The sequence below is a fragment of the Canis aureus genome, chromosome 5 (genome assembly GCF_053574225.1).
Source record: "Canis aureus isolate CA01 chromosome 5, VMU_Caureus_v.1.0, whole genome shotgun sequence".
NCBI lineage: Eukaryota > Metazoa > Chordata > Mammalia > Carnivora > Canidae > Canis > Canis aureus.
Genome location: NC_135615.1, coordinates 12217236 through 12231304, shown reverse-complemented (window position 1 = coordinate 12231304; position 14069 = coordinate 12217236). Strand labels below are relative to the sequence as shown.

General features: G+C 37.8%; 1 protein-coding gene across 4 annotated transcripts in view; it reads left to right on the top strand.

Moving 5' to 3' along the window:
* Nucleotides 1-14069, top strand: part of PLXDC2 (plexin domain containing 2) — a 514506-nt gene that overhangs the window by 220660 nt on the left and 279777 nt on the right. For all 4 annotated transcript variants that reach the window (XM_077896883.1, XM_077896880.1, XM_077896881.1 and 1 more), the window contains one exon: nt 8441-8652. In XM_077896883.1, the coding sequence (XP_077753009.1) occupies nt 8441-8652 (212 nt within the window). The remainder of the gene's footprint in view (nt 1-8440; nt 8653-14069) is intronic.

Below are 14069 nucleotides of genomic sequence, written 5' to 3'. Positions count from 1 at the left end.
TTATAGATACAAGAGGTCACATACCTAAAATTTCCATTTGGTTTCTCGGCTTATGATGCAGTGTTTTCTAGAGAAGATCTCAAAGACCTTATTAAAAGATAGCTTCTCAGATTTAATTAAATGCTATTTTCTCTGTTTATAGATCATTTGTAGAGTATGGTTCCTATGGAAATGAGTTTATTCTCTAAATCTGACAGATTTATCTGAAAAATCAGCAGATGGCCTGAGTTCTTTGATAATCATCTTTTTTATTATGAAACAGGAGGTTATCTTCCCAGTAAAACACATGTGAAATCTACTTGAAGGAATTTAATTTTTCTTTTAAATTTTTGCTAGGCATTTAATTAGAAAATCCTCAATTAACAAAAAAATCTATCATTTATTTTCAAGTACTTCCCAGCCTTTCAAGTTATAATAAAAATATAATCAATATTAATGTGCTCCTACTATCTTCTCTGTTTTTATACTAGCAATGTTTAATTTCCTTCCATCGACAGTCAACCTGATGAGATATATTCTTTTTTTGCTTTCACATGCTAGATTTTTTTCCAGATTTTTGCTGTTTTCAATAGCACATTTTATCTAATTTATTTTTTTTCACTTAGTTTGTTTCTTTGTGTCATGTTGTCAACACTGGTGACAGATAGCTAAATTGACCCCCCAAAAGATTAATCAATGGCCAAATAGATGATTAAGACCAAGCCTCTGGATCCAGCTCTGGTTACTTTCCTAGCCTATCAGTTACCACATATGCAACAATTTTCTCTTAGGTAAGATAGATTAGTAACAGTACATGACAAATACATCAATGTGTGCAGATGTTTAGAACAGTGCATTGTATTTAACTAACCCTAAATTAAGGTTAGTTATTATTATCAATATTATTATTATTATTAAGATTTTATTTATTTATTCATGAGAGACACAGAGAGAGAGGCAGAGACATAGGCAGAGGGAGAAACACTCCCTGCAGGGAGCCCGATGTGGGACTGGATCCTGGGACTGCGGGAGCCAAAGGCAGACACTCAACCGCTGAGTCACCTAGGCGTCCCAGTCTATTATTAATTCGAAATTAGAAGCCATGCATAAATACCTCTTTTAAACTGTTAACAAAGTTTTATTCTTTGTACTTATTGTTAATACTTTAGTAAATATGTAGCACAACTTAAATGTGCCTTAAATCTCATTGATAAATTTTTGTGAAGCCAAGAATGCTTTCCATAGGATTCCATTTTTGTGTATAGAATTTTAAAGTTTTATTATTTTATTTAATGGTAAAATTAGAAAACTATCAATACTTCAAAATTCTAGAGTAATTCTCCACCTATTTCAACATTAAAGTTGTCCTTGTTTCATCTATATCATAACTTTTCAATCTCTCTGGGTCATGCCTTGATTCTTCAAAGACATTTGTTGAATTTCTTACAGAGTTCATTAACCAAAAAGAAATGAGATGATAAACTGTAACCATAAGTGTTGCTGAGCATCACCCAACAGGCCAGTGAGCTATTTTTGAGTCAAACTCATGTCAGAGAAATAAAAGCTGTTGTAGATTTGTTTTCTGTAATTTTCTCCTTCTTCCACCCTTTTATCTGGCTACTCAGAAAGGTGGTTAAAATCTTAAGTTAGATAAAAGATTACACACATAATCTTTTAAGACATTGTCTCAGGTAAGCAGCAACTTGGTCAATCATTCATTTACTTATTCATTCACTTGTTATTCCGAAGATTTTAGATACTTAGTATATGTCAATGCCCATGCTTATAATGATGGGACAAAACATGTAATTAAGATAGAGTCTCTGATCTGAAACATCTGTGTGTTAGGAGTCTTCCTAGGCCATCCCAACATTTGGTGATACGCTAGGAGGTCTCATGTGACTTAGCATAGAGTTGTGGTCATGGCTATGATTTATTACAGCAAAAAGATACAAACCAAAATCTGCAAAGGGGATAGACACTTGGGGCAGTGTCTAGGGGAAACTAGGGAAAGTTTCCAAGAGCACTCTCCAGCAGGAGCACACATGACACATTTAATTTTTCCAGCAACAAACCATAATGATGCATGTAAAATATTATCAATGAGGGAAGTTCATTAAAAACTCCATGCCCAGTGTTTTTACTGGAAACTGTTCATATAACCACCTTCTGTTTAGCATGTACCAAGAGTCCAGACTCCCAGAAGAAAGGCAGGTGTTCAGGATAAACCATAGTGTTTGCCCGAACAGTTTAGCCATAGTAAGCCATTCTTATCTGTTAGAGAATAGCGGGAACCCTCCCTAAATCTTGTTTCTAGGTACTTAGCCAAGGCCAAACTTCTAAGACATTTTCTAAGGATAGCTGTCTTAGGCCTTCTGAGTTAACTCTTTTCTGATAAAATCATACATTCAAGTGGGGATAGAAAAGTGTTTCAAGAGTCAGGTAAAAAGAAGAATTGTGTTATAATAGAAACCTCAACTAGACTCTGCCCTGGAGGAGTCAAGGAGTCAAGAGAAGCTTCATTTAACAAGAGACTATTTGAGTTGGATCTTTAAGAAATTGTGAGATTTCCTGAAGCGTGGGGTGAAAAAGTATTCCTCCATGCAAAGGTAACGATACTCATTGCAAGTAAAGAAATAATTGAGAAATTATATGTGATGGTACCATAGGGTATGATGAGGGCAGGAGTGTAAAGAGAGGGAAGAGTAGTTGTAGCGAGAGTATGGAGTGTTTCTAGGTGGTAAAAGATGTGGATGCTAAAAAGCCATTAGTAGTTTTAATCAGAAGAGAGAAGCAAATAACTGAAAGGTGTCTCTTGTAGCAGATGGAGGAGAGATTGGAGAAGGAAGAGTTTGAAGACAGTAAGATCAGATAGGAGACAAGAGATGATGAGGACAAGTCCCAAGGCATGTGTGTTGGGACTAGAGCATGAACCAAGGGGGCTCAAAAAATCATGCAGGAAGCTTACAAAGACTGTGAATGCCTAGGGCCTACTGGAACACTTTAATATCTCTCAACAGAATATCAGTATGCTTTCTCTTCTGGTAGTTGTCTAATATTGTGATGCTGTCCATGAAAACCTCAAATCCACTGTGTAGTTAGTTCATCATTGGACATAGGCAAGGATATAAGCATTTGTATAGAATTTCTTCTTCACTTCCTCAATAAATTGAAATGCAAAACCATATGGAAGAGGCTACCTCAGCCAGATCATCTCATCTATTCTCAGGTGAATCTAGCCAGCAAATCTGTTTGCAGTGAACAGTCTTAATGTTTCTGCAGAGGATTCACAAGGGTGATTTGGTTCACTTGTATAGACCAAAATGCCTGTCAGAAGCTATACAAATAGGGATGCCTGGGTGGCTTAGCAGTTGAGTGTCTGCCTTTGGCTCAGGGCATGATCCCGGGGTCCGGGGATCAAGTCCCAAATCGGGCTTCCTGCAAGGAGCCTGCTTCTCCCTCTATCTATGTCTCTACTTCTCTGTGTGTGTGTCTTTCATGAATAAATAAATTAAACATTATTTTTTTTAAAAAAAACTATACAGCTAGATCCCAATTACATAAGATGCATTTCAAATTATGTAGTTACTTCTTGGTGGTTGGGCATGTATTGTGTGTATGATTTATATGCAAGACACAAGATATATAGTTAAAGATGGTTTCAACATATAGCTACTGGTTAAATGTGAGCTACTTTAGTAAATTCATTCAGTGAAGACACAAATATAAACATAATAAACATATCCAGTCCAGCAGAGTTTTCTTGCCTTTTGTTTTTATTTTATTTTATTTTTTAATAAATTTTTATTTATTTATGATAGTCACAGAGAGAGAGAGAGAGAGAGAGGCAGAGACACAGGCAGAGGGAGAAGCAGGCTCCATGCACCGGGAGCCCGACGTGGGATTCGATCCCGGGTCTCCAGGATCGCGCCCTGGGCCAAAGGCAGGCGCCAAGCCGCTGCGCCACCCAGGGATCCCTTTATTTTATTTTAAATTATTTTACAGTGTATGATGGCACAAGAGAGACTTGGAAGGTTTGCAAAAGGTAATATGAGGCTATACATGAATTTCTTGTTTTTACTCTCAGATTAACTAGACATTATTGGGTTTCATAATAATGCTCTATTTGGAATGTAATGAAGTACCTTCTCTAGTAATAGTTTATCTGCTATTTTAATCAAATAAAATGTCTCAAGAATATGTTAAGAACAATTTATGTATTATCTATACACAAAAATATATCTTTCAGCTTTCTCTCATATCCAAACAGGAATCTTTAGATATACTTGATATTTCCATGAGCTATGTGATTAACAACTACAGCAAAATATGTTGGAAAAAATTATCTTTGAAAGTTTTCCATCAGTGGTTTAATTAACATACAGTGGACAGAAAGCAAACAATCTGTTCAGCCAGACTACTCAAAGATCCCTCCTGTTGCTTTTGTTTTCACTACAGCTAGGAAGGGAAAAATTATATTACATATATCCCTTTAGCTTGTTTCTGAATAATTCGTTTAGGTAGTGATTTAAAGATTTAAAATATTTTTATGAGTTTGGAAGCACATGAAGTGCATAGGAATAATTTACAATGTAGATAACCATGCCGTGGTTTTGCCAATTTTTCTCGGTCTTTATTTCTGTAAAACATTCATTCTTGACTTGTTTTATCTTGTCTAAAAATCAGTCTTAAATGGGATCAAAATCTAGCCAATTTCATACTCCAGTCTTGATGAACCATGGAGTACTGAATTATGAGCATATAGGAATGTTTCTTATTGTTCACAACATAAGCAGAGAAAAATAATTAGATCTAAAATAGCAACCAAAAGAAAATTCACAGAACCCAAGCCCTAAAGCTCACAAATTTTCTTATTAAAAAATTCCTCAGTTCCTTCCTTAGATCCTGTTTACTCTTTGTAAATATGAGAGCCAGCAAGTAATCAAGAGACAGGTTTATAAATTTTAAGGTAGCAAATTCTAGGAAGAGCAAGCATGTCCATGATGGAGACAAACCAATCAACAGCTGTAATAGCTGTTAACGTGACCATGAACAAAAAGAAGAAAAAATAAAAAATAAAACACTACAAAAAATTGGGGAGAAAAATCCTCACCAAAACCCCACAACTATCTAGGGACTTACCTCATTAAGTGCCAAAGTAAGCATGTATGCTTGTCTTATGCAGAAGACCTCCCTGTATGTGAAATTTACCTTCCTCAGTAATCCTGCTGAAGGGTTATTTTGAATGTTCACTACAAAAATAATTTGACACATTAATCAGACATCCCAAATTTCAACTTAAGTGGTGTTATAAAATAAACTGAGGCATATTAAATATTTCAAGAATTTACCTGAGCAAAGATCGATTGCAATCTGGCAGGGCTGAGCTAGAAATAGTCAAGGGTGCTCCAAGAACAGGAGCTAGGGGAGAGACTTGTATAGAAAAAAAGGCAGAAGCAGAGCAAAAAAACTATCTGATTGGCTTAGGCAGTTGTCTGATTCAGAGAAGCCTCATTGGCTGTGTGAGACTGGCTATCCTTTGGTTTTGATTTCTTAACCTGGAGGCATTTGTAGGCCTAGGTTTTGGCTTGCTTGCATAGGCTACTGAGGTATCAGAACCCCCTCAATCTAATGGTCTCTTTGTTTAATTTAACGGTGGAGAATATGGGCTTTATCACCCCTTAGTTTTGAAGCTCTTTTTCATTTGTTCTTTAGGGTAAGAAGGCAGGAGAAAAATGAAAAAGGGAACTCAAGAAGTTGAGAAGTAGACTTTCTATGCAGACAGCCCCTCCAGTGTTACTTAATCTGACTCTCCCTGCCCTGTGCAGGGATCACAACGGTTAGTGTGATGTTACTGGCCCATAGGCATCAGGGAAAGGTAACCTATTTTGTCTTATGTTAAAAATCTCTGGAAAGATAATAATAACATTAATATCAGGCAGTTAATATCCAACAATAACACCATTCCAAAGAAACCAAGAGTTGTTTTGAAATGCTGTTTTGAAGATTTTAATAAAGATTAATTCTTTGAAGTTCTAGGTTGACTTCCTGATTTACATTTTAGAGGAATGACAAACCTCTGTTTGGAGTTGTTCCCTTTGTATGATTTAAAAAAAAAATCATTTATAAATCCAGGAGCATTTAATCTATTAACTGCATTATATCTTATCTATATTGATATTCTAACAAAATTTTTGTATAGATTTTCAGTTGTTCTGATTATTTGTATTCAGATAGCCACCACCCTCAGTGCAAAACAAACGCACACCTCTAAAGTTAACCTAAGTGCTGGGCTAGCAGGTCTTACCTGGGTATTATAAAAACTTTATTGCTTACTTTTGTTGTAAGCTGCCTCATATATTTTTGGTAATGAGGCAGAATATATAAATAAAACAAATAAAATTGCTTTATGTAGCTTTGCCTAGAATCATAGGTCTTAAAGCCTGACACATCCTCAGGAAAAGCTGTCTGCTTTCTCAAGTAAGGTATTTTCATTCCCATTTAAATATAGGGCAACCAAAGCACAGAGTTTTGTAAATTATGCTGGATCCCTTATCCAGGAAACCTAACAAAGAATTCCACCCAGGTCTTTTGAGTCCTTATGCAGTATTTCCTCCATTACTTGACTCTGTCTGGTCCAATCATTGTTGCTCCAAAGAGACTGTCAACAGTTCATTTATCCATCAGTCAGTTAACAGACATTTATTCAGCACCATTCAATGGCCAGTGGCACAACAGTGTCAAAAAAAGAAATATTTTCAGGGCACCTGGATGGCTCAGTGGTTGAGCATCTGCCTTCGGCTTAGGTTGTGATCCCAGGGTCCTAGGATTGTGTGGGGAGCCTGTTTCTCCCTCTGCCTATATCTCTGCCTATCTCCCTGTGTCTCTCATGAATAAATAAATAAAATCTTTAAGAAAAAAACATTTTCTATAGTGATGATGGCAATACTCATTAGACATGATTAGTGAATATTTATGTGTGGGTCAGTGGAGGGGACCACAATCAACCTTTTATATACAAGAGATTTTTCAGCCTTACAACAACTCTGAATCGTGCATGGTACTACATTTTTCAGGCTCTTGGATTTCTCTTTGTGGAGCTCTTGGGCAATTCTGTCTTTGTGGTTCTTTTCAGCTCTACCATTTTGTGAGCCCATGGAAAAGTCTAGATGACCAACATTATGATGGTACTTTCTCTCTGGGCTGTATCCACCAAGACATGAAGCACTGGGAGATCTTTTAATCTCATGATGAAACCAAAGAATATCCTTCCTGTCTAGAAGAATTCTTAGTACCTTTCTGAGTTGAAAGGGAAATACTGTAGACCATTTGTGTGCGATTAGTAGTGGTAGCCTTAACTTAGTTATCAGAGTTCTAAGTAGCTGATACAATGGTATTATAAGTCTCATTAAATACATTTTCATTTCTTGGAATGTTCCTCTATTGAGGGCAACATCACAGCTATAATTAAATCACTGCTCTCTTAGCCCTTTTTGAACCTGTATCATGCCAGTTATAAAGCCTGTCAATTCATATCTCTGGGTAATAGTTGCGTAGAAGAAGGCTGTTCTTCTTGGTCAGAAACTGAATTTCCCATATTCAGTTGAGATATGAGATATACCTTCCCCTGCTTGACCTACTGAAATGAAAGACCAGGAGTCATGATTAAATCTTATTTTCCCTCCTGTAGTAGTAGGATGAGCTAGGTCAGCAAGGCCAGTCCCTGCAGATGGCTTTAAAATACCTTTGTGATTTGGTCTCTTTGCTTTCCCATCCTTTTCTCTAAGTGCCTATCACTATCATCCTTTACCACCCTGACAAGAGTCCAAGGTGAGAACAGCACAAATGAACAAGAGCATTTGTGATGCCTCCCGAGGGTGTTACTTATTAAATGAGGTAGGCAATGAACCAAATCTGACTTGTGAGCTACAAGGCAGGTTAGCACATTTACACAAAGATCATTCCATATATTATTTAACCCATTCGAATACATTGTTGTCTTTCGCTGTCCAGCAGAACTTGTGTGAAATGAATATAAACTCGCAAGTTAATACTGTCTGACTTTTATTTTCATATGTGCTAAGAGTCTCTAGGTTTCATTCCTTTGTTTGGATTGTAGCTTGTTTTCTGAGAACAACTAGAGAATATTTTTGAAGGGTGTGTGTGGAGGACGAGGAGGGAAGGGAATAAAAATGCATTGCTTTAGGGCTGCACATCTGTTTTAGGGACTCTGCTGGATCTCCACATTAACCATTGTCACGACTTATGGCATGTTTTAAAATTTCATTCTACACAGAGATGTTCTTACCAACTCAAAATATTACAATTAAACAGATTTCATTGTTAGGAGTTAGTTTCCTATCTTCATGACTGGCAAAATTATTTTTCTGCTCTATTAGCTAAGCAATGTGTATGACTCATAACAAGTGGTAACTCATTATTTTATTTCTTGTTCAAACAGATTGGCAATATCAAGTTGCTCAGGCCTTCCCACAAACAGAAGAGGAAGTGGAAGTGGACACACATGCCTTCAGCCACCGGTGGAAAAGGAGCTTGGATTCTCTCAAAGCTGTAGACTCAAACCGTGCAAGCGTGGGCCAAGACTCCCCAGAGCCCAGAGGCTTCACGGACCTGCTACTGGATGATGGGCAGGACAACACCACCCAGATTGAGGTAGGTAAATAACCTGGGTAACTGAAATGGATTGACGAATCTATTTTCTGTGAGGCACCCAGCTTCCATCTATGTATAGTCTCTACCTTCAGCTCAACTGAGAGCTTTATGATTTTTTATAAGGATCAATTTAACTCATTAATAAATAATTAGTTAATATTTAGTAATTCAGTAATCAATAATTATAACTATATTAAATAAGTAAATACATAGTAACTAAGCCATTTAATCACCCATGAGTTCATTTACTCATGAAATGGACAAACATTGGCTAGATGTGGTGATGACAGTGAGGAGACTCAAAGCAGAACAAGATACAGCACCTGCCTGCAAGGAAATCCCTGTGTAACAAGATGAGCTTTATGCTATGTGATATGTACAAGGATATATTCAAGCTGTAGTGTGGCATGGAGGAGGGAGATGACCTGCTTGGGATTGGGGGTGGGACATTGTCAAAGACTCTTGTCCTGGGAGTGGGCCTTTAGGCAGGGCCTTGGCAGATTGAGAGGAGTTCACCAGGTTGATATCCTGTCAGTAGTGAGAAAGATTGCTAGCAGAGTGAATTGCACCTGCAATGGCTAAATCTTAGAATGCTAGGGCACCCTGGAGAGTCTCATGGAGTGACCTCCTATCCCAGTTTACTGGTGGTGGAGTGTTTTTCTGGGGTATAGCATTTTCAGTCCTAAAAACAAGGCAGTTCTGGGCAAACTGTAATGGTCAGTCACTCTGTGACTATAAACAATTCTTTGTTATGGTTGGAGCTATGAAGTGGAAGGCAGAGGGTTGGAGATGGGTTTGAGGAGTATGGAAGTTTGCTGAGGACACATTTTAGGCAGACTGTTGGGTTGCCCAGAGGCCTCAAGGGTGGTATTGCATTGCTTAAATTTCCATAGTCCTTAGCATTGCAAATCATAAAACATGATCCTGTTAGTCTACTAGATCTAACGAAAACAAACAGGTCAATCTTATGGAAAAAAGCAAAACCACCCAAATGAGAATAGAAGCCATTTATTCAGTTTGCTCTAGAGAGAGTCAACTACCATCACTTCCCTCTGGCAGAAACTCAAAAGCAGGCAGGGGAGTGGGAAAGTTTCTCACTTAAAAAAGGAGAGAAGGATGGGGCACCAGGTTGGCTCAGTTGAATAAGCACCTCACTTTTGGTTTTGGCTCAGGTCATGATCTCAGGGTCCTGAAATCCAGCCCTCCTGTCAGGCTCTGAGCTCAGCACTCAGCGGGCAATCGGCTTAAAGATTCTCTCCCTCTGCTTCTTCCCCCACCGTGCACATGCACACACGTGTGTATGTGTGTGTGTGTGTGAGCTCTCTCTCTCTCTCAAGTAAATAAATACATCTTTAGAAAACAAGAATCTTCAGGTATGCTCTCCTTGGAAGTTGTTGGCACAGAGAAGCTGGAGATGGTCTAATTAGAGGCAGAGCATCTCACGTGATTGATTTGGGGAGCATATTTGGCTTTTACTGAGTTGGACCTAGGGACCAAATATAGGAAAGTCCTGCCCATTCTGGGCTGATTGCCGCTGAGGTTATGTTTTGGCTCCCTGGACTGGTAGAGGTTGGAGATCAGAGTTCTGTTGTCATTGGCCTGTCATTGGCCTGTCTGGCCATTGTCTGTTTGAATATTCTTTCTCAATCTGAAGGTTTAGTTCCTCTTTTCTCCCAAGTGACAGGTTTATACTTTTTCAGAATGAGACAAGATTCTTTTTTACTGCTCTGAAGTGCTCATTATTTAGGAAAAGAACTCAACTCCATGAAACAGACACTACATCGTTCTCCAAATAGTATCAAGGCATCATTTTGTTCCTGCATAGTAAGAGGAATCTTCAGAAGATCTGAAGCACAGGCCATTGGGATTCTGTGTATGTGAGAAGCCCAACAATTTTCAAAACCCCTCTCCATCCCCTTAGCTAGTATGTGACTCTGGTGGTCCCTGGCTGCCCTAGCCAGGTCCCTTAACGGGCAACAGAGGATGTGCCAGGAGCACAAGTCCTATAATATCTGTAAGAGGCTATTCTGACTCCTGCAGAGTGCCTGCTATTTTGGCAACAGTGTTGTTATAGCAACTTGAAGAGGGCAACCTAATTCTTCCCTGAGTACTCTTTAGCTGGGGTGCAGCATAAAGAAAGGAGATGAACAGAAGCAGAGGTGTTTACATCTCTGCCCAGGACTGATGGCTTACTGAGATTGAAAGGGGAGAACACACATTCCTAGAACTCTGTGATCTCTATGCAGGATGCTGAATTTTCCTCATCATTCATAAAATAGAAAATCCCTTTGCTCAGGGATGTATTAACAATCCTCAAAGTACAATCCCAGTTGTTATTATAGACATGATCTTGTTATTCAGCTAGTTTTTCTCTTTTTCTACCTTAACAGAGGAGATCACATAATGTCAGTGATTTTGAATCAGTTAAATTAAAGAGGAAGGATGGTGATGGTACAGGGAGCTCTGTGCTGGGTAACCCATTGGTGCTAAGATCTGCTAGGCACTGTATGGATATCATCTTGCCTGGCCCTTATGTCAGCGTAGTGAGGTTTGTGTCTCCAGGTTCACTGGGCAATCTCAGTAACTTCTACATGAGGCCAATTTCTTCCCTAAGCTCTTCCATTAATGAACAAAGGGGCTGGTATTTAAACCTAGGCCTGCCCAGCTCCCAAGATTTGTTCTTTCTACTTGATTTTGCTTCCTCTAATGTAAAGATAAGTAAATGACACTTTGCTTATGTAATGATTGTGGACCATGGCAATACCCGCATATTGATGTGAGAGGAACTCCAGAGTTTCAGTCTGGCTGGAAGGAGACTTCTCTTGAGGTTAGATTTCATAACAAGATGGCCACTTTTATTTGAAGAATTTATTTGTTCTGATGGGGTTCTGGGGATTGGTGGAGATTATTGGGGACTAAAGTCCCATAAGTCACTCTTTGGCACTACCTCTAGTTCTGAAAACAAAAGCCTACATCTGAAACTTCTCTGCAAAGTTTATTTATCCTGGCCCTTGAAATGGCATTTTTGAACATTGTTGTGTTTCTTTTGGGGAAAATATTTTTGCCTGATTGAGTTAAACAGAAATAAGGAAGAAAGGAACCAAATCGTTATAGAGTGGCTACTCTGTGCCGGGCATTGTGACAAGGTCTTTCTTATCTCTTAGGAATAAGCATTTTGATTTATATCGCTTAATATAAGCAATGAGCATGAAAGATTATGTGTGCTTTTTCCTTTAGATGCTTCCAGGGTTGATGTCAAGAATCAGAATTATTTTGTCTCAGAGTCCTGACTATAGTGGTGGCTGTGAAAATAATTTGTATCCCAGTGAGATTTCAGCCACCCAGAATGGCATTCCTGTGTGCATGTGCTCTTCTGCTTCTGCCATTGTCTAGACTTGATACCCCACTTTCACCAAAGACAAAAACAAAAGACAATAGCATATTTACTATTTTGGCACAAATTCATTCAGACATAAACAAAGGCTGTTATTCTCTTAACTTGGTGACAGTATTTTTTCTGGCTCTACACAAGAACAGATAATGGAAGGACTGGAAAACTGAAAAATTCTTCCAGTTGAAGTTTCTTGTTGTTGTTGTCATTGCCTTCTTTTGTTTTTGTTTTAGTTTTGTTTTTTTAATATTCTTCTCATGAAGATGTAAAGATGTTTGAAAATGTTTGTATTTCCTGATGAATAAGTAGGGGCTCAATAGTTGGCAAATGCCTCTGTTGATCTGAATGTTGACTTATGCCAGACCTTTCTTTGTTCTTGTATTTTTTCTGTCCATGTGGACATGTAACCACTTGTAATTCCTTTAGGAATACAAGGGCTTCCAAGACTTTTATGTAAGGCTGAATCTCATTCATGATTCAGCCGTGTTCGAGCAGGTATCAGCGAACCCCATGACCCAGGACACATGCATGGATGAGTAGCACACGTACCTTCACCTTGTTGCCAACTGTTCCTTTCTTCATTGGCACAGAGCTCTTGCAGGATCAGTGGCACCTTATGGAAAGGGGAGAATCTGAGCAGCGTTTGGTGAAAATACTTGATCCTCATGAAGATCAGTTTCACCAGCTGACCACTCGTCACAGTGTCAGTAACTTACAGTTCTTTGCCTTAGGAATCTGTCACAAATTCCTTCCTAACACACTGAACCAAACATGGAGTTTCTGTCTCGTAGTCCCATGCGATATTTTGAGCTTCATTTTCCTTGTCTTGGGACAATGAAAATGTTTCTGAAAAGGATCGTCAACTGTGATTTTCTTTCTTCCTTTATTTTTATTTTATTTTTATTTTTATTTTTATTTTTATTTATTTATTTATTTATTTATTTATTTATTTATTTATTTATTTTTATTTATTTTTTTGCTTTGATTCAAAAGCACCGGGATGACTTGAAGAAAGGAATATTTTCTAATAGTGTTTATGGGTCATATAAGTGTAGCTCCATGATCCAGACTGACTCAGAAATTGTGAGTGAGCCCAGTGCCTCTCAGGTGTTGCATATGTGGCCAGACAACAGGCCACACTGAGTTGTAGAGAGTTAGGCCACAAAGCAGATTTTGCTATTGATTTTGAAGATATAAATGTTCTGGAATATCTTAGATTAAATTGAGTTGCCTACCAACAACATGTCTTGTGGATTTCTCATTTGGTACCAAATTAAAAATTGCAGGCATACCCAGCAATTGTGTCATCTATGTTCACATTAAAGCTCTTATCTGAGGAGGGTATAATTGAGAATGGTCAGCAAATATGTGTGCTGAATATAGCTAAAATCCAGAAATCAACTGGTTTTCTTCTAAATGCTTATGTAAAAATTCTTTTGATTTTCTGCTATAGCGCATTTAAAATTGTGTCTGCATCTTATTTTTACAAATTTTGCAATACATTTCTTTAAAAAGTTAGCAATTGTTAATTGCTGCACATAAGGTTATTATATACACTCTAATATTTTATTGTAGTCCATAATTAAACCATTTACTTGAAAGGGAAGAAGTCACTAGCAAGTACTTAATCTAAAAGAGATTATGATTGCTTTGATGATTATTTCACAGAGAAAAAGACATTCTGTAATGCCCCACGAGGGCAGAATCTTTCTGGTATGTTTGCAGCATAGAGAATACATCAGAATATTCTTAGGTAATGAAAATCTTATTGCTTGTGTGTCTCAAGTCTAAGTAAGCTTTCTCAATTTCAGAGACCTGACAATCAAAATAATGAATATGAATATAGGGCAGTAATAAGACACTCATCCCATTTCACAGAAATAGAGTAATGAAAATTAGCAAAATATTGCCATCCTGATTCTTTCTTCGGGCCACTGTTCTGCTCAGTGAACCATAGAGGATAATACTTACATATGAGAATAATGTGATAGTGCAGATTTTTGACATTTTCCAAAAGAAAGAAGAG